Below are 21,345 nucleotides of genomic sequence, written 5' to 3'. Positions count from 1 at the left end.
GCCTTTTTACTAGGTTGAGCGTGTGTGCGCAAAGGCACAGTGCAAGGTTGCCTCATTGGACTCTCAGTTGTTTTCATTGTTCTTGCCCGAAACTCGGCCTCGAACGACGGGCGATGCTGCGGAGGGTTGAAATACGCAGTGAGACGATCGCACAGCTCCTCGTAGGCATCATTCGGGTGCTGGGCCCGGAATGTCTGGTAGACATGAAACGCCCCCTCGCGGAGACGACAGGGCAGGAAATCCAGGCGTTGATCATCCGCATATCCGTTTGCCTGACAGGCGACGTTAAATTGGCCCATAAATGTCAGCCAGTCTTCGCTGCTTGTTCCGGTAAACTCAGGTGGTAAGATGACTGGGCGTCCTAAAGCCGCCGGGCGGGCCGGAGCTGCTGCTGCTGCTGCTGCTTGAGGCTGCGCCATCTGAACAGGTAAATGCACGGGTTGAACTGAACACTACGAATATACACACTATTATAGTTTACCGCTGCCACCAATGTAATAGCTGGCCCTCGGAGACAATTTCACACACTCAAACAAAGCACTCACTTTGTGGTTTCACGAATACTCGTTAGGACAGAATTATTAGTTGCACACTCGGCAAGTAAAGATAAGAAGTGAAAAAGCACAAGAAAAGAACAATGCAAGAAGACAAAACACACGGCGAGCGGCAGCCATGTTTTTAGGTCATCAACCAATGAGCAATCTATATAAACCGGTCGCCGACGAAATTCTAGAATATTCCAGAGCTGTGAACTGTGATTGGTTAATTATGCTAATGTTCTAGAACAATAAGTAGCAGCCAATCACAGTTCACAACAGACAGTCATACGGGTAAATACGGGTTTAGCCATACACGACTCATACATTACTCACGAGCGACTCACGGAAAGGGTAATAACATGCAGATACAAAATACGCAAGGAGAGAAAAAATGTAACTAACTGCCCATCTTGGGGTTTGAACCTAGGAATTTGTATCAACACAAGCTCTACAAATAAATACTCTTTTGCTGCGAAAAATATACTTATATCAAAATGCAACTCCTACACATGTGTATGCATAGCGTCAGTCGACTGAGATTTAGCTCCCCCCCCCCCCTGGAACGATCTTCGTTTCAGGGACGACCAAAAACTTGTGTGACCACTGACTTTCTTTCTCTGTAATCAAGCAGTATGCACTATTTGTAACAGTAATTACTTGTCTGTGTCATGTGGATGCATTGTCTTATTTTCTTTTTCAGGCTACAGCACAACCAAGAGAACGAAATGTAAATAACAATCAAGCTATGTCGTTGCCATCTTCTATGTGCCATGCGTTACCTGATGTGCCAGCCTGCTATGTCGGATACCGCTAACCATGCATCGACTAGGCGCCAGGCGCGAACTGATGGTGGTGGTGGTGGTGGTGGTGGTGGTGGTGGTGGTGGTGGTGGTGGTGGTGGTGGTGGTGGTGGTGAGAAGGAGAGCTCTGTGCCAGAATAACTTTGCAGTTTAGAGAGCGTGTCTGGGCAGGCGTGTATTTACCCCCATATTGCCAGGTGTGTATTTACCACCATATGAACCAACCATAAGTGCAGTTGCAGTGGAGTCCGACTTCACTCTCCCGAGTCAAGCTCCTTGTGAAGACATCTAAGAAGAAGATTGCCTGATGAGTCCAGCCGGGACGAAAGGTACGTCACAATCAAGCTATGTTGTTGCTGTGTCATCTGCTATGCGCCATACGCTACCTGATGTACCAGCCTGCTATGTCGGACACCACTCACCCTGCGTCGACTAGGCGCCAGACGCGAACTGATGATGGTGGTGGCGGGCGGGAAGGAGAGCTCTGTGCCAGAATAACCTTTCAGTTTAGAGAGCGTGTGTAGGCAGGGTGTATTTACCGCCGTATGAATCAACCACAGTACGATCAGCTGACGTTATAACTTATAAGGATGATCTCGTGCAGCGATATTATGATATTTTTTAAGTCTTTTCTAAGGACTCTCCACTGCAGCGTTTTCTTTCCACTCGGTTCTCTTCTTTTCATCGCTCAGCTTGCACTTGCAATGCTTATACATACTGATCAATCCCGTTCAATTTTCCGTACATTTTCTCAAAATCCATAGCGCGGACGAAGTAGTGATTTTCCGTACAAATATGGAAAATACGGAAGGTTGATAGCACTGTGTTGAGGCAGCTATTGTTGACTTTATTTGGAATTAATTCTGTTGTATTTGCACACATTCCTGAGGGCATTGTATTACTATTAGCATCCAATGTGTGTTATCCGAGTGTGCGAGCTTCTAACCTTGTGAACATTCACTGAAGGTTCGGTTGGTGGCGCACAAGATCTTCTGGGATGGCTCTTGCGGGCTCTCAGCCCTGCGTTCACTGCATAAAACTTGGCAGAACAGTTCAAGTTTCAATTTAGGCCATTTCCTCACTCTGTGACTCCCAATATTTCACATGTGCAATGATTATAAGTATTGTACATCACTGGGACAGCGCCACTTTGTTAGCCGATGTTAGTCCTCAAGAAAAATTGACTTCATTGCCCTTAAGGTGAGAACAAATTGGGACTATTTGTGAAGGAAAACTTTGGAAAATGTAATTTCGAATAAAAGTCATTTCGTTTATCTGGATAGGTCCAATATTTCACAAATGTGCAATATAAGTATTGTAGATCACTGGGACAGGGCAACTTGGTCTGTCGAAGTTAGTCACGAGGAAAAAAATTACTTCATTGCCCTAAAGGTGAGAACAAATTGAGGCAATTTGTAAAGAAAGGATTACCTCATCTTAGTTGGTCAAAGTGCCTCAGAGTTCGAGTGGCAGTGCAAAGCCAGTGAACAAGACCCTTTATTAGTGAACTCCTCAGCGATGGCCACAGATGGCTGTATTTCGGCAATGGAGATCGAAAGTCTGACCACAATTGTTCGGCGAAAGGACGAAGACGACGATTTCTCGCTATGTACGGATTTCCCGCGCGCTATGACCTATGTACGGACTTGTCCCACACCGAGCAGGTCGTAATATTTTGAATCGTTCAGTCGATCATGGTTGTGCACAAGTGATGCGCGTGCCTCCCGGGTCTAGACGTACGTCGACTCCCTGATTCTGACATTTATATTGAGATTTACAGATGAGAAATTTCACACCTGTCAAATCGTTTCTGATTCGAGCACCCGGGTCTACGACTCCCTTGGCCCTGGTAACAACTCCGTTTCGAATTTCCAGCTCTTGATCTTGCATGCATGGGGAGCGGCCATATGTAGATCCTCTGCGTACTTTTTAGACATGGGATCGTTCCGAGAAGCCACATAAGGAAGCTTGCTCCCACGTGTGTGATAATCTGGTGATCATGATCATGAATACAAGAGAGGCTTTTTCAGCTCTGCCTACATCCCTGGTTCACTCACTTGCATCGAAACCATCACCATGATCACACAGGCCCAAGGCCTTGAAGGGCCAGTTGTACCGTGGTACCGTACACGATACGTGAGTGAAGACGCGCGCGCGCACCATCCAACCAAGGACGGTACACACTTCGTCACTTGACATGCAAACATCGACCCATCGGCAGCACTCAAGTCAAGGAGGAACTCCCTGCACTCCAGTAACAGTGCCCAATCGTACCACCCCCATCCATCCCTTATTTTTTGTTTACGCTTCCTCCGTGTTGTTCTGGAGGCGGAGAAGGGTTAGACCTTCCTTATTTGTCAATAATACCCCAGGTTTTCTTAGCACACTCTTATGAAATTTATTTGTAGTACTTTCAAACGATAATAGTATAACGATAAAACTTCCACTCGAAATCTGTTTGAACCACCCAGCTCCAGCCTTTTCCAAGTTGTTTTTTGGCTGTCTCCTTCGCCCTTCCACTTGAGCTATTACTGCTGGTATCGTCTCTACTCTAAACAGTCCAGTCTATCTGCTAGTATTGTAGTAAAGTGTCGTGGATGTTCTCCAGTTTGTAGTGACTGTAGGCCTGCCAACCTTTGCCACACTCCTTCGCCGCAAAGCCACACAACCCTCCACCACGTGGACTATGCCTGTTATGGCGGGGAGGCGCAGGTGGCGACTGGCGATAGCTGACACTATATTCGGTGCGTGTATGGTATTGCAACTGCTGCTGGCATGTTCAAGTCAAGCTCAAGGCCAGACAAGGTAAAATCCACCTGCAACACATAAGAAGTGATTACATAGCAGGAAAAACTATCAGTTCTAGTTCATTTCCTTTGCACATACATGTATATGATCACTGTGTGTGTACAATGACAACCGATCTCATAGGAGTAATTCCCTAGGAAGTAGTCACAGGTTTGGCAAAGGAAAAAAACTACGGAATATCTCCCACCAGATCGGTTCTCACGGTGCATGTACAGTGCTCATGAATGCTTCTGGGTGTCTAGTACTCTTAGAACTCTGACTGGAGTTTACGGAAGCTTCTCCAATCTGCATTTGCAAACATGCAGCCCAGGCTTACTGCTGTTTCCTCCCCTCCCCTTTTGGCATCTATTTCCAGTTTTGAAAATGGGCAGCACCGTGGCACTTCCTTGTTTGGAACACGGAGTCACCTCTTTTGGCCGTGATTGTCTTTAGAGAAAGTCACTGCCTTTTGATGAAGTACTAAGACACTTTGCCAGCACATATGGATGGAGGATGTCAAGCAAGCATGCTAGCAGCATACTAGACTCTGTATACCGTCCTGCAGAGTACATAACCCCTGAGTGTGCAGCTCCAGTCCACGTTGTCCATGTAGAGTACGTAGATAGGGCTCTGATAGCGGAGGTGCTCCATCCGTGGATTGGGGTAGAGTAGAACCCCGGGTTATGGGTCCACCTAACTCTGCGCGGACATAACTGGACTCAGTTGTACAGGGATGGGCAAAAAGGTGTGCAAAACGACTTCTTGTGAGTAGATGGACCCCGGAAAAATAGTTTGGAGGGAAAAAAGTTACGGCTTCCTCGGAAACCGACGGGGGACCCCCCTTGGGCTGGAAACGAGAGAAATTGGAAGCTCAGGGCCCTACGCTATGCTTTTTTGCTTGCTCATCATGCATGTGACGTGCCAAAGCCGTGTGAACCCTGGCTAGCGCCAAACGATACTGAAGTAACGTCTGTTGCTACGGCGTTAATATTTTTTGTATATTTTTAATTTTTAATTTTTTTGTTACGTTTCCTGTGAACGGTAGGCATATGCGGATAATGCCGGCAGAAAAATTGGCAAATTCGGTATTTTTTTGGTAAGTTTCCTGCATGTTTGGTATGTGGATAAAGAAATGGAGCAGAATTCGAGGAATTGCCCGCCATAGGTTTGTATGGTTCTGCCAATTTCACTGCTTTTCGAGCAGAATCTGCCACCTTTTCGAGCATTATCCGCACACCCCTAGTGACCGGCGCTGACTCTGCCGATCACGGGCGTTCTGGAGTCGACGCGATGTCTGTCCTGCCGTTTCCTGTGACCGGGGCTGACTCTGCCGATCACGAATGTTCTGGAGTCGACGGGATCTCTCTTCCGACGTTTCCTGTTACCGGCGCTGACTCTGCCGATCACGGACGTTCTGGAGTCGACGGGATCTCTCTTCCGACGTTTCCTGTGACTGGCGCTGACTCGCCCGTTCAGGATTATTTTGGAGACGACGGGATCTCTCTTCCAAAGGTTGTTTTAGCTGACGCATCATGTCACATATTCGGCAACTAACGTCCATTCTAATTGCATTTCTTCATCTCCCTACTTCGTATTTCTTTCAAGAAAATCTCCCTAGACAGCACTGAGTCGTTTACATAATACGACTCCCTGCTATACATCTATATACGTTATAATTATTATGCTATCGGCCTACATGCGATTCCCGGGCTGGTCGACAGCCGGCCCAGCCAGCCTCCTAGTGGGATCTCGGCCTCGCACACAAATCCACACAAAATGTTACTGCACTGAATGCATTCCCCCGATACACTCCGCATATATACTCATTCTCTTGATTGTACCGTATTCTTGATGGTACGGGACAGGTACGGGATAGCGTCAGGCATGCCGATGGCACAAACAAACCAAAATATATTGTGGCCAGCTGTCTTGGCTGGTACGGTACGGTACGGTACGGGACAGATACGGGATAGCGCCAGGCGTGACACAAACAAACAAACAAACAAACAAACAAACACCAAATTAAAGCTGTGTGGACCCTGGCTAGCGCCAGACGTTACTGAAGTAACGTCTTCTGCATAGCTATGGGAATTAAATCCCGGTATAAGGATCACCCGCACAATATACATGCCAAGTGACCCCCCCCCCCCGGCCCGGGCTCCGAAGGATCACCCGCACATTGTACGTGCCAAGTGCCCCCCCCCCCCCCCTCCCCGGGCTCTGATCCCTAATCCAGTATGACCCTTAACCCGGGTTCTACTCTACACATGTATGACTCACTCCCCAGGTCGACCCAGTCGTACACTGCCGCGTTCGGAGTTGCCATAGGCAGCTACGTGATTCAAAAACTCCATATGGCGGAACACAGATCGGCATGCAGTGTACGTAAGACTTTCCGTAGATCGACTACGGTTTTTTACTAACGTCATTTCGTTATGCGGAACCTCTCTGATGATGAGGGACTGCCTGTGAGCGACAAAGGCAGGACAAGATGGTCACGGATGTGAACAGAATTGTAGAGGTGCAGGATGATACGGGTGACAATGGGATGGATGGTGGCGAGAACTAGGAGACGGGCGACGGCAGGGAAGAGGTCAGGCGGGAAGGAATGTGAGGAAGCAGATGAAGGCAGTGTTCGCAAGAAGTCAGCTGTGTTCCTGCATTTGATGTCTCGTTCTGATTGTTTGGGTACTGTAAATCAACAAATTTTGGCTGGTGAGAAACTTTGGCCGATCTCGAAATGAAACTTTGGCCGATCTCGAAATGAAACTTTTGGCCGTCATTTAACTTTGGCCGATTGGGGTTTTCAAAAAAGAAATCGATTGGTATTTGTTGCTCTCACGGGCAGCCATGGCTCTATCATGATTTGCCTCTATGACAAATTTTGGCCCTTCGATTTACTTTCGCCGGTTGGTACCCAGCAGCGAAATCAGCGAAATTAAATCGCCAGCGAAAATTAGTTGATTTACAGTATGTCTCGCTTCTCTGTACTTTGTCGTGCCCGTCGTATACAGCAGTTGAAGGTCCTTGAAGCTGTTTGCATAGGTTTTCCATAGGTTTGCACACACATGATCTGTGCACGCAACGGGAACATGTTAGCACAAAAAAGCCACTGGCTTTTTCGATGAGGCCTTTCGCACCATTAGTCTTCAAAGCCAGTACATTGGGTGATATCAAGAGAGAGAGAGAGAGAGAGAGAGAGAGAGAGAGAGAGGAGAGAGAGAGAGAGAGAGAGAGAGAGAGCGCGAGAGAGAGAGAGAGAGAGTAGACAGCATCACATTCCTAAAAGCAAAACCTTCTCTCCTACATCAGGCCCGGCGGAACCGGTCCGGTTGGTCAGGCCATGGCTGGATCAACTTTTAGGTCGCCAATGTGTGTGTTACTGTGAGGAGGGTATGGGTGTATATGTACCCACTGTTATCATACACAAACTGTATGAGAGGCTATAGGATACCAGGGTATGGGTGAATATGTACCCACTATTATCATACACAAAACTGTATGAGAGGCTAGGATACCAGGGTATGGCCGGACCAATCAAAGACGGCTTTTGCCGGTGGCATGACACCAGGTTTAGGTCTGAAGCATGAGGATTGAAATACTGTAGCAGGGCATGCGCTAAGGATTAAAATATGCTCTGACATAATGTCCTGCCAGTTGGAAAAATGGCCGGACATGTCCGGACATGCAACTTTCACATCAAATCACACAATGTTCAGTCTAGAATTAATACCATCGAAATGTTATCACGACGATGCATTTCAGAAGCAGCATGATCTTTGAAGGCTGACGTTTTCAGGTTCCTTGAGCCAACGACGACGGACTCAGAAAAATTCTTGCTGCTGCGAATTTTATCAGCAAAACGGGAACACATCTTACACTTCAAATTTTCGACAACGCTACGATCTGAGGTACTGCGCTCATAGCTCAGCCAAACAGAAGTTGAAAGCTCCCTATCATACTCGGCGACCCACTTGTCACAAGTGGTCGTCTTGACTCCTCTGGGCTATGACTATGAGACAAAGGATTGAAGTGCCTTTTCTTTTTTGTACTTTGCAAAAAGGTGCGTGGACACTTTGTCCGGATATGTACAAAACATCCGGAAACTGACCGTAAACGGTCGGAAATTGTCCGATGTCCGACCGTTATTTCGCGCCCTGCTGTAGCGACTACCAGAGTTGGGTACGACACTGATGTGATTCTTTTGTGCTGTGTAGGTTCTCCATGTATTGACTGCATGTGTGTTGGTCACTAAATTCTTCATCTTGTTCTTGTTCTTGATCTTGCTCTTTTTCCCCTGGACACAGTTCATTATGTAACTCGGAATGTCCACCGCTCAGGGTGCCTGTTAATGCTGTTTTGCATCAAAGCGGCACCAATGTTGGCAATACCACCGTCATCAAGTGCGCGGCCAGTTGTCGTCAAGTCGGTGGTGACACTTCACGTACATGCCTACCCAACGGTCGCTGGACAGGCTATGACATCACTTGCTACGATTGTAAGTTGTGCTTACAGTTCCGTCGTGCAAACAACTGGCATCCTAACGTCTTCCTGTCTGACATGTGTAGTGTTAGGTTTGGTGGTGAAACAACTGACATGTGTAGTGTTAGGTTTGGTGATGAAAACAACTGACATGTGTAGTGTTAGGTTTGGTGATGAAAGCAACTGACATGTGTAGTGTTAGGTTTGGTGGTGAAAACAACTGTACATCCTGCATGCAATATGTGTGACATGTGTAAGTCTTCCTTGCCATGATTGAGGCTTGGAAAGTAGCAAGAACAGTGAGTTAGAAATTCAGCCAGGTTTTTCAATATTAGGACAGGTATATCAAGTCAAATGTATGGAGATGCACGTCCCAAACCCAGATCTTTCGAATTTTTAGTAGGTTTTCAGCCCAAACTCGGCCCAAATCGGGCTCTGATTATACTATCTGAATGGAGTGTAGGTGAGCCAGGCTTCCGTGTCCACATTCTCTGCTTGCTTGTGAGAAGAAGAAACGTGTCACTTGAGCTGAGCCATCTTCTTCTCTTATTGCATTCACCGCGGCTGTCTGCAATTTCACACGTGCATTTTCCGTGTCTACATTGCTACTGTAGTTGGTGGCATTGCCTGACAGTTTGGCCGAGAGTGGCTGAGAGTGGCTGAGAGTGGCTGAGAGTGGCCGAGAGTGGCTTAGAGTGGCTGAGAGTGGCCGAGAGTGGCTGAGAGTGGCCGAGAGTGGCTGAGAGTGGCCAAGAGTGGCTGAGAGTGGCTAAGAGTGGCTAAGAGTGGCTGAGAGTGGCTGAGAGTGGCCGAGAGTGGCTAAGAGTGGCTGAGAGTGGCCGAGAGTGGCTGAGAGTGGCTGAGAGTGGCTAAGAGTAGCTGAGAGTGGCCGAGAATGGCTGAGAGCGGCTAAGAGTGGCCAGGAGTGGCTGAGAGCGGCTGAGATGTTCTGGGCCATGTGGCCATGCTGTGCACCAAGGAGATATGAACCAAGCTAGAGATTTGTTGACGTGCATGTGCCGTGTCCCCGTTTCTTAGCAAGAACGCAGACGACTGTAGCACTGGACATGTGTGCGACATGACCAGTAAGAGTGCGTGGAAAGGTCATGCACACATCGTATATCATATCGCAGTGTGCACGCATGGTCATGTGTACTGGTTTCCTGCATTCATGTCTGGAGTAGTCTGGCTGTCATGTTCATCGTCGTGCTGTGTTACGGTCACGCGAGTCAATGAATACGGTCACGCGAGTCGGCATCTTAGTGCACGACAATGCTGTCTGCTTACGCTCTCTTTGTACGCATTCATGTCAGGCGATAGAGCGGCCCTCATTTGCATGCTTCGACGGGTCCGGGTCTCTGGTTTCACATGTGCCCTGCTCGGCCTGCTGCTGTGTTATAATACCATGTTGCTTTTCCTTTCGGCTAGCCTTCAGTAGTCTTCTTCTTCAGTAAGTTAGTAACTTAGTTGGAAACACAAGGAAGTTTTGCAATGCGAATTGAGCCTGAAGTGATAGTACTGATACAGTCTAGAATCCAGTAGAGCGAGCCAGACAGAGAGCTGGCCATGCAGCCGTGATTTTGTGCTCTACCAGCATTGGAGCTATGTTCTTTTGCATGTATGCCAGGGGTTGGTGGCGCTTCGGAAGCTTATGTACACGTGTGCTGCCAATTTCTGTTACTTTCCTACTGCAGATGCCTCTCTAATGAGTTGTTCATTCGAGCGCAGCATTTCGTATTGTGGAATGAGATTGCCACCCAATGCGTCGAGAACTGAAGTAGATGGCTGTAAGCTGTAAACTAGAGAATATGTTGTGTGTGTGTTTGTGTGTGTGTGTGTGTGTGTGTGTGTGTGTGTGTGTGTGTGTGTGTGTGTGTGTGTGTGTGTGTGTGTGTGTGTGTGTGTGTGTGCATGTCGTCGATAAGGTTCAGAGGCGCCGGCTCTGGTGGCTCCGACACGTTGCTCGGATGGGGAATCACATTCCGTTGCAACTGATGTGCGGTGCCCTGCCAGCTAAGCGCCTGCCTCATGGCCCCAGGAAACGGGGGAAGGATGTTGCAAAGGCTTGTTGGATGGCCCCTAAAGTGCTGCATAAAACAGTGTCTGCGACGGCTCACTGAAATCTAGAACCAGAGCTACTACTCCCCGGGGAAGGTTTGTCAGACCTGGATCTGGATTTATTGAAACAAACGTGCACCCATTTTGGATTGATGTGAATCCAGATATGACCGATCAGACATGTGATTGCACAGCGCTGCGAATAGACCGCTCGGCGCTAGCAGAAGTTTTACTCCACTTTGAAAGGATAAAAAAATTACATATCACACATGCTGTTTCGCACCCATGCTTCTTCTATTCCATCATATTTGTAGATCGTGCTCTCAAGGTGGATCTAGCCAGTAAAACAAATCGTAAGTGATGCTTGTCCTTAGCTTTGTCATGGTCCAATATATTGGTCATTCGGGCTGTAATTATTTGGTCGGATCTGGGGGCTGGGTGCGGGCCCGGGTTGCTGGTCCGTTGCGTTGAGTCCCTCAGGACCAATCGATCGGGTTTTCTCACACACACCTACTGTGACCTAGGGGTGAAACGAACATCGAATTTCGAATACGAACGAACTCTCACACTAACGAACGAACTCGAACGAACATTCTCCATTATGTATTTCATGGATGAATCTTTTTTTGAAGACCATACAGTCTGTCAGTACAGGCGTTCTCTGTACTTGGCTGGCCACAGTTCAGTATTGACGGTGTACGATACACTGCCAGAACATAAATATATTTTTTATCGCGTCCGCCTGAGCGGAATCACAGGGTTTTGCAGCTAGCTGCAAAGTCCATCACCATCGTCCAGATGAGAGTTTTCTTCTCATCGCTAGCTCAGGTCGTCAGAGCAGGAGAATGGTACTTCTTGAGGTGGGTACGAAGATTGCTCGTCGTCGCTCTGCTGTGTGATAGAACCTTTTTGAAATTGAGAAAAGGACTTCATCTTTCCCGACCACTTTATCAAATTCCGCTTCAACTCCGGATCGCGATGAAAGGCTCGAATGTTTTGACATGATTGCAACGAGTGAGCGTTTGCTTTCAGGAACAGATGTCACAAGCGACTCGAATCCTTTCACTACGAGTACAAATCTAACTCAAACGGACAGACAGAAATATTTCAAGAAACTTTGTCCCGACGCGACACTCAACTCCTTCAACTTGCTTCAAGTGATCATCAAGGCAAACGCAGTCGATCAGCGTGCAAGCTCGCGATCTCCCAACCTCCGCGGCTCCTTCGTGATCTAGTCACAAGCGATCTTTATGCTTGCTTGCTGTGTTCGTTTATCAATCTTGCGAGTTCGTTCGTTTTCAAATTTTTCGAACGAATATTCGAACTTTCGTTTGTTCGTTTCACCCCTACTGTGACCGCGTTGGTGTAGAAAGTCACGATTGAAAAATCTCCCTCCCCCCCCCCCCCCCCCCCCGGTTTGTGCACATCGTATCGTCTCACCTGCCTTCAGAAGATGTTACGAGAGATAGGAGAGTCGCCAGCAAGCATCACATCCATCTTCAGGAAGTGGAAAGAGCAAACAGCATGGTCCTTGGTTGGGGTAAATGCTGAACGTCTGATTTGTCCCAACAAAGATTTCATGCAGATCTTGCCCGTTGTCGTTGCTAGAAGAGAAAAAAATTTGTGGGTGCACATCCAGTGCATTTACAGATTTGCATGCTTCTCTTGCGACGGGCGTATACATGGTAGAGGCGACGGTTTCAAATAGGACACAGGTTGCAAACCGGAACGGACTCAATATTCACTTTCTCTCTTGGTATTTTGATTAGAAAACATATGTCACAGTGAGACTACGATGTGTTATACTCCGAGCCAAAATTTCATGGCTCTGCTATGATCAGAAGCGCCATACCAAGCAGGTGAGTTTTTGACGTGTTGCTTCGCACTGCGACTTGAGTTTTACGACTTTCGAAAAATCAACTTCTTGTGGCAGGTAAACAGCGGCTCGCCTCTCGCCAATAAAGCACCGCATACCAATCAAAACTAATGGAAGCACACACAAGGCTTATTGTTACTCTGTACTGGCCGTCGTGGAGCGATAGCAATTACCTAATTTCAGACCCAGAGTGAATTTGACGTGCACTCTAAAACGTGTCCGGTTTGGAGCCACCTCTGATTTGAACTTTTTTGAAGCGAAAAATTGGGCAACTTGGAGGCAATTGGTCAACACAAAGGAGTGGCTCAGTTCGATTGACTCTGGCCCCAGAGCAAACTTCAACATGCCAGTTTCCTTCCACAAACATATTTCGAGTGAAAAATCAACGCTGATGATCGGTTTGGGTCTATACAAATTTGGCTGTCAAGCCGTTTCAGGTATCGAACCGTCGCCTCTTCTAGTACATGGTACTTCACGCATGTAACAATGACTGATAGCCATCCAAACACGTACAAAATCTTGATCCGTTGGCCTGGTCATGTTTGGCCGAAAATTCACACCGGTAATATTTTTGCCCTTCCTTTTACTCGATCTGCGGGCAGAACTGTTTCGTCCTTTGTGGACTCATCAGCGCAGCACAGTGAAAACGAGGCCGAACCTGATAGCAATGAAAAATAAATTTCCAAAGCCAGATTTAAACCAGGCCCTTCCTTTTGTCCATTCCTAGCTGTCTGCCTGCGGTGTTCCAGTTTAAACTAGTCCAGTAAATCATGATAGTATCACAGTAAAACCTGTAACTATAGTCTGTTTCAAAAAGATTTACAATCAGGTTTGGGTCTTAAAAAGTATGAAGATCAGGGAAATTTGGACAAAAAAAGTACATAGAATGGCTTGTTAGGACACGGCAAATTGTTCTGTGAAGGTTTCGGAACAATTGGACCCACCGTTAAGGAGTTAGAATTTCGGCCAGGTTTCCGGCCTTTTCCCATGGTTTACAATTTGCCCAGGAAGCCAGTATCGATTTTTTATCAAAACCCACGATTTATCCTTTCCTTTTTGGCCTTGTGGTTATGAATGCTGTCTGCTGACCATGACGTTGTGAGTTCAAATCCCAACCTATCCTCAAGTCAAACTTTTTTTTCATTGTTTTGGTGATCAAGCTGGTACAAGACAATGAAGATGGCTGCACCAAACGACTTGTTGTTGGAGCTCGCGCTTCCTGCCGAACTAACTGACACTTGACTGGCTCATGCCATGTGAACACACCCACAACACTGCAATGGTGTGAGTGAATTATAATGGAAGTCATCGCGCTGTAGCTTTTTGAGATTTATTTTAGTATTTCAAGATCGCCAATTTATTTGAATTTAGCAGTCAACGCCGTCTTCTATCAGCGTTCACAAGCGTCTGCTTTTCTCAAAATGTCGTCGAAGTCACACGGATAGCTTTGCCAAGTCATGGCCTTGGGAATGAGTCCGTGTCGATGTCGTTTTCGTCACACGGTGAGTAAATTGCATCGCAGCTCAAAGAAACTATTTTGGTCACAAAACGGACCCATGCAGCGCAGCTCGTCAACATTTACAACACTTTCGTTTCGACATGTCCTCTCTCTGACTCCATTATCGATACGAGGAAGAACTCGTTTGTTGTAAACCAGACGTACATGACTGTGTCAACGTGTGTGACTTGTCATTTTTCCTGCTTTCGCGCGGAATATTTCTTCGAGTTCACAGTGAGTTTTTCCAGGCAGCGCTCGAGTGCTCATACGGTAAGACGCCAAACTCCGCGGGCGATCGCCAGGATTGTAAATCTTTTTGAAACGGACTGTAAAGACCACCATGACTAGCGACCCGCCTGGAACTAAAGACCACTTCGCCAGGCACGGACGGTCTCACAGTCATTATGGTTGTGCGGTGCAAACCTCTAACTAAGGACCACCTGCCACTAAAGACCGCTTTCTCTGGCCCCAAGGGGTGGTAGTTAGTCACAGATTTCACTGTACTTGTGCTTTTGTTTACTGTCCTTACAGATATTATCAGCACCTTCTATTCACTGCTGGCGAAAAACAAATGCCTAGTCCAAATCAGGCTCATAGGGTTAGACTCTGCTACCACCCTTCATGTCTGTCTGTCTCTTCTACCCTTTGCACTTTGGCCTTTAGCCACTCAAGATACATGTATTGTACGGGTATTAGTTAGGGCTGAAACGATTATACCGAATAATCGAGTACTCGTTTGATAACTCTAACGATCGAGCAATCGTTTAGATTACCGATAACGATTATTTTGCGTTTTTTAAATTTGTGTCCAGAAAGTACCGTACACCCTCGTTTTGTGGAGTTTGAATCAGTTTCCGCTGGGAGTATGCAGTTGCCAGGGGTATGGTTCATGTTCTGAGGTCAAATTGACCTCAAAACTGCCATGTTTCGGAGCTACCCTTGCAGATTTGTTGGTACAGTCGACCTACCCCTATAACGATATTTGCGTCACACCAAGAAATATTGTTATAAGGGTAACTGGTTCGTTTCATACACATACGTCATAATGCATGGATTTTGTTCTTTTTTTTACACTCTTCATAGCATAAAAACTGACATACATGCACATAATATGCACACAGCGAGGTGCCCACTGGTGCCCCCATTGCATTTCGTTATGTCCCAGCGACTTATCAAGTGAAGCTTGCCCTACCTGGATAGTGGGCTCTACATATTCCCTGCTAGATATTGTTATAAAATGGAAAATGTCCATTGGTCAGCCCATTTTATATCGTTATAGGGGTAATATCTTTATAGCAATTATTGTTATAGAGGTAATGCATTGTATACACAAGTCAATGGAGTGATTCGGTTTGGCAGAAAAATATCGTTATATTAAGGGTATTATCGTTATAGAGGTTATCGTTATAAGGGTAGGTCGACTGTATTATGAAGGCATAGTTTGTGGAAACAGAGTAATGTTTGCACAGAATTATGACTACAGTAAAACCTGTAACTAACGACCACCCCTTGGTGTCCGGAAAAGTGGTCTTTAGTGGCAGGTGGTCTTTAGTTAGAGGTTTGCATCGCGCGACCATATATGGATCCCATTATATGATATGTATGTCAAAATGCAGATAATACAATCCCCCACCACTTGCGCACTGACATTCTTCTTTCAGATCATACAACACTTGGAGAGAGAAAAACAAGTTTTTTATACACCGGAAGCGATACGATCTTTCGACCCGTATGTCGACTCACTGGGTTTCCAGAGCAGCGCTGGCCTGGCCAGGCAGTGGACTAATCACTATCGACTCCATCCTCATCTGTGTGCGACTACACTGGCAACTGGTACAGTCGACCTACCCTTATAACGATAACCCCTATAACGATATTACCCTTATAACGATATTTTTCTGTCAAACCAAATCACTCCATTGACTTTTGTATACAATGCCTTACCTCTATAACAATATTGCTATAACGATATTACCCCTATAACAATATAAAATGGGCTGACCAATCGACATTTTCCATTTTATAACAATATCCAGCAGGGAGTATGTAGAGCCCACTGTCAAGGTAGGGCAAGCTTCACTTGATAAGTCGCTGGAACATGACGAAATGCAATGGGGGCACCAGTGAGCACCTTGCTGTGCACATAATGTGCATGAACATATGTGTCTGACGCTATGAAGAGTGTAAAAAATGAACTAAATTCATGCATTATGACGTATGTGTATGAATGAACCAGTTACCCTTATAACAATATTACCCTTATAACAATATTTCTTGGTCGGACACAAATATCGTTATAAGGGTAGGTCGACTGTATCACTATCAGTGTGTAGATCTACAGTGGAAACTGGAAACTCAGTCGTTCCGACTTGGATGTAGTGTAGCGTAAACTGTACTGGTGTGTACCAGTACGTGATGCGGCAATGTTGCGAGTTTTCGCACCTTCACTGTAGAATATAGTATCCGCCATCGTATCCTGGCCTGTGTTCCGTACAGGTGAGTACATAAAACTGTAGCATGCTAGCTAGCCAGCACAGACTGTCAGTGTGACCTGGTGACTGAGCTGTGTGATTGCACTTCGACAGAGAGCCGCTCAGTCTTAGTTTCTCCTTCGAGTAGTAACATCGATCAAAGAGCGCTTTGGATGCGCTCTCCAAGACGTTTCCTATCATGTTTGTTCTTGACAGCACTTGAAATTATGACAGGTGTAGTGCAGTCCACACTGATTCCACAGTAAAAATGAGACTGCGTTCATTTGTCCAGCTGTAGTATCGAAACGACCATGGAAAATCATCAAAATTTCAAGAAGGAGCTTCGAGCAATGTTTGATTTCCTACATCGCGGTCGCTAGTTACGGGTCAAAATTCGACATTGGGACAAGAAAAGGCGGTCGCTGGTCGCGTTCAGCAGGTAGTCGCTAGTCACAGTGCATTTTGAATGTGAGACCGTCCGTGCCTGACGAAGTGGTCGGTAGTACCAGGCTGGTCGCTAGTCACGGTGGTCTTTAGTTACAGGTTTTACTGTAGTACCAGGCTGGTCGCTAGTCACGGTGGTCTTTAGTTACAGGTTTTACTGTAGTAGCAGGCTGGTCGCTAGTCACGGTGGTCTTTAGTTACAGGTTTTACTGTAGTACCAGGCTGGTCGCTAGTCACGGTGGTCTTTAGTTACAGGTTTTACTGTAGTACCAGGCTGGTCGCTAGTCACGGTGGTCTTTAGTTACAGGTTTTACTGTAGTACCAGGCTGGTCGCTAGTCACGGTGGTCTTTAGTTACAGGTTTTACTGTAGTACCAGGCTGGTCGCTAGTCACGGTGGTCTTTAGTTACAGGTTTTACTGTAGTACCAGGCTGGTCGCTAGTCACGGTGGTCTTTAGTTACAGGTTTTACTGTAGTACCAGGCCGGTCGCTAGTCACGGTGGTCTTTAGTTACAGGTTTTACTGTAGTACCAGGCTGGTCGCTAGTCACGGTGGTCTTTAGTTACAGGTTTTACTGTAGTACCAGGCTGGTCGCTAGTCACGGTGGTCTTTAGTTACAGGTTTTACTGTAGTACCAGGCTGGTCGCTAGTCACGGTGGTCTTTAGTTACAGGTTTTACTGTAGTACCAGGCCGGTCGCTAGTCACGGTGGTCTTTAGTTACAGGTTTTACTGTAGTAGCAGGCTGGTCGCTAGTCACGGTGGTCTTTAGTTACAGGTTTTACTGTAGTACCAGGCTGGTCGCTAGTCACGGTGGTCTTTTAGTTACAGGTTTTACTGTAGTACCAGGCTGGTCGCTAGTCACCGTGGTCTTTAGTTACAGGTTTTACTGTATTTGCTAACGATTATAATCGATTACTCGATCGTTAAGCTAAAGAGTAATCGATACGTGAAAATTCACGATCGTTTCAGCCCTAGTATTAGTGCATGCACACACACACACGCGCGCACACACACACGCGCGCACACACACACCTTGGACCTTGGACCTTGAACTTTGAACTTGCCCATTTCCAAAGGCAATGATAGCGAAAGGACTATTTTGGCCGCAACCGGCAGAACGGTTCGTGGCGCTTAAGGTTGCCAGGGCGGCGGCAGGTCTTCCCGCATGCACAGTGATACGCTGGCTCGGCGGAGACATCACCGGGCTGAGGACGGCAGTGGATAACCGCCCTCCATTCCGAGCAGTTCTGGTCAGTGTCCAGCCATTCCTTCTCTGGGATAGGTGGATGAGTGCGGTTGAAATCAGCCACAACTACATCCCGCCAACGCTCGCGTGGGTCGTGCTGAGGCCGAGTCGCGGAGAGCCTCCAGACAGTGTACAATTGGGCAGACGGTCATCGTCCATGCGACCAATATGGCCGAGCCATCATAGCCGATGCTCGTGGATGGTGTCGCCGTTGTCTGAGTCGATTCCGATGGTTTTCGCCAATGTGGTAGAAGTGACTCGATCATCCCATTGCTGGTGTCTCGAGATGCCGACAACAGCCCCCACGCACTGATGGTGGAATGTGTTAAGACGGCGCAGATCAGCAGCCTTGGTCGTCCAGGTCTCAGCTCCATACAACAGGGTCGTAAGAACAAGAGCCATGTAGACACGACGTAGGCATGGGAGGGACAAGGGGAGGTTCCTGAAGACAGATGACCACAAGCAACCAAACACCCGAGACGCCTTAGAAGTCCGCGACTGCACATCATGCGCACAAAGACCATCCTGTTGAATCGCGGACCCAAGATACATGAACTGGTCAACGGCCTCAATGGTGTTATTCCCAAGATGAACTGGCTCACCAGTGGGAGTGTTGATTGACAAGGCTTTGGTCTTCGTTAAGCTGACGCTCAATCCCCAGCCTGCAGCACAGGGTACAAACGTCTCCGTGCTCCAGTCAAGGAATGCCTTTGACGTGGCGTATAGCACAGCATCGTCAGCAAACTGAGACTCGGTTACAGCAGATATGACTGCAGTTCGTTCGCTAACCAGTTTTTTCCCAACTTTGTACTGCAGCTCGACGCCTACGTGCGGGCACATAGAACACACACACACACAGTGTCGCTCCTGGATGGCGAGGACAGACGTTGAGGACCCTTGGCCATTGGCAGGGCTGTCACCTCCAAAGCAGCTACGTGTAGTCGCATGCCCGCGGGGCACAGCAATACGAAATATTGGTAGCGACTTCGGCGATAATTTTATAGAAAAGGATTTGCTCCCCACCCTAGAGCTTGCACTTTTCCGCCGACTTGACTTGGCACTTGACTGATTCAAGACTGCCATCCAGAGCACACGAGAATGCGATCGAACCTTCCACTCGGCAAACCTGCAAGAAAGCACCACTCCCTGCTCAATACCCTATGTTTCGGGGAATCAGTTGAGCTTGAGCAGGCCGAGGAAGATTGTGCCTGAAGAGCACCACTTACTAGTACCTGAACTTACCGGTATATTGTGCTCTCCAGCGGAAAAAGTGGAAAAGCGCGAACTCCAGTGTGGGCAGAAAACCCATTTCTATCAAATTATCGCCGACGTCACTACCACTTTTTTTGGAAATAAAGTATGTTCAGCAAACCCAAGAGTATATTAACCAGGGTGTGCAGCTCCGCTTCTATGCTGCATAAAATCAATCTCACACAGATTGAAGTGTCAAGTTCGGCAAGAAGCGTGTGTTCCTAGTTGGAACAATCAACTTCATGACTATTACCGCCGAAGTCGCAACTTCTAAGTTCGTATTGTTGTCCCTCACGCGGACTTGCGACTAGTTGTTGGAGGTGACAGCGTTGCGAATAGCTATACTGGCTCTCAACGTCTGTTTATCACAACTCCATGAGCGACTCTGACTCACGCTGCTACCTGGAGCTTCACGAGGTGTTTGTCGCGCTGGAAACAAAGCGTCTCTGTAAGTTTGTATCCCTGGTGATGGTTTGGCCTGGAGAGCAGTATATAAGTGGTGCTTTTCAGGCCCAATCTTCCTCAGCCTACTCAAGTGAATTCCCCGAAACACCGTGTATTGAGCAGGGAGTGGTGCTTTCTTGCAGGTTTGCTGAGTGGAAGGTGCGACGTGCTCCTCGTGTGCTCCGGATGGCAGTCATGAGTCAGTCAAGTGTCAAGTTCGGCAAGAAGCGTGTGTTCCTAGTTGGAACAATCAACTTCATGACTATTACCGCCGAAGTCGCAACTTCTAAGCTCACACAGAAGGTTGTTGTTTTGGTCATCATGACTCATAGAAATCTCGTCATACCGTATTTTTTGTGCTAAATCACCGTACCACTAAGGTGTTCACAGGAAATTCGCATGCGCTTTTCACCTTTAGTGCGACAAGCGCCAACAGCTTCCCGTCTCCGAGAAAGATATTTTTATGTTGGTTTGCGTTGCGCAAACCGTAGTTAACCTAGATGCCACAGGCACACGGCCGCGTCTCCCACCGCGCAGTCATCCTCGCTGTACTACTACGCCAAGTCGCACCACACACACGCACACACACACACACACACACACACACACACGCACACACACACACACACACACACACACACACACACACACACAAGCCCATACATACAAGCACACACGCACACACATACACACACATTTAACTAAGTACACCTGGACACATTGCCTTGAGTGGACCCTTGGCCGAGAGGAATTTCCACGGGGAAGAGGAGAACACATGTGCTTTCTGTGCGCAAGAAGGGTTTGCCTTAGCCAATGTGTAGTTATGTATGTTGTATGTTCAATGCCTCTCCCTAGGGGACTGCCATATTCTAACTCCATGGTTATCAAGGTTGGGAACACATCGCTACCATACAGAGGATGGCGGTAAGCTGCAGACTTCATCTCAACCTTCTATGTACTTCAAGCACTTGTTGTTGTTGTTGTTGTTGTTGTCGTCGTCGTCATCGTTGTTGTTGTTGTTGTTGTTGTCATTGTTGTTGTTGCTGCACTTTCTGACTGTATTAGTATCTAGTTACAGTGGGGGACAGATACTCTTAAAGGGGAACTCCGGTCCAAAATCACCCCCATTTTTTATTGCGGAATCCATTAGAGTATGTCGTAAGTGGTAGAATGGCGAAAACCGGAAGCTTCTACGACAAGGATAACATACCTAAATTACCAATTGCAATTTTCCATATTTGGCACGAGGGGGCCCCCTCCCACCCTGTGACGTAAAACGTTCTCAGCCCGGTCCACTCAGATGAAATTTTCAAATAATTGAAGCAAGAATGAAAAGTCCTTGGCCATTGTTGAAGTGCTTGTTGTTCTGTGCCATGCCCGATTTATTATCACGACTCGCTGCTGCGTCTCTGGATGCAACAATGTCACGAAGAAAGAGGCGCCTGCGGG

General features: G+C 47.2%; 1 protein-coding gene across 1 annotated transcript; it reads left to right on the top strand.

Moving 5' to 3' along the window:
• Positions 1-3,853: 3,853 nt before the first annotated feature.
• Positions 3,854-18,618, top strand: LOC135807179 (uncharacterized). Its single transcript, XM_065321198.1, has 6 exons — positions 3,854-4,144; positions 8,434-8,624; positions 10,303-10,395; positions 10,981-11,019; positions 14,572-14,638; positions 18,453-18,618. The coding sequence occupies exons 1-6, from the start codon at positions 4,026-4,028 to the stop codon at positions 18,616-18,618; spliced, it is 675 nt and encodes a 224-aa protein (XP_065177270.1). The 5' UTR covers positions 3,854-4,025.
• Positions 18,619-21,345: the final 2,727 nt, after the last annotated feature.

This window comes from Sycon ciliatum, chromosome 1 (assembly GCF_964019385.1).
Source record: "Sycon ciliatum chromosome 1, ocSycCili1.1, whole genome shotgun sequence".
Classification (NCBI taxonomy): Eukaryota; Metazoa; Porifera; class Calcarea; order Leucosolenida; family Sycettidae; genus Sycon; species Sycon ciliatum.
This window is presented reverse-complemented; position numbering and strand designations above follow the sequence as displayed.

Bases quoted from the DNA above. Each gene is read 5' to 3' on its own strand.
- LOC135807179 (XM_065321198.1), top strand. From the start codon at position 4,026: ATGCCTGTTATGGCGGGGAGGCGCAGGTGGCGACTGGCGATAGCTGAC. The intron at 10,396-10,980 runs GTAAGCTGTAAA...TCATATTTGTAG, and splicing joins GAGAACTGAAGTAGATGGCT to ATCGTGCTCTCAAGGTGGAT. The intron at 11,020-14,571 runs GTAAGTGATGCT...CTGTCCTTACAG, and splicing joins TCTAGCCAGTAAAACAAATC to ATATTATCAGCACCTTCTAT.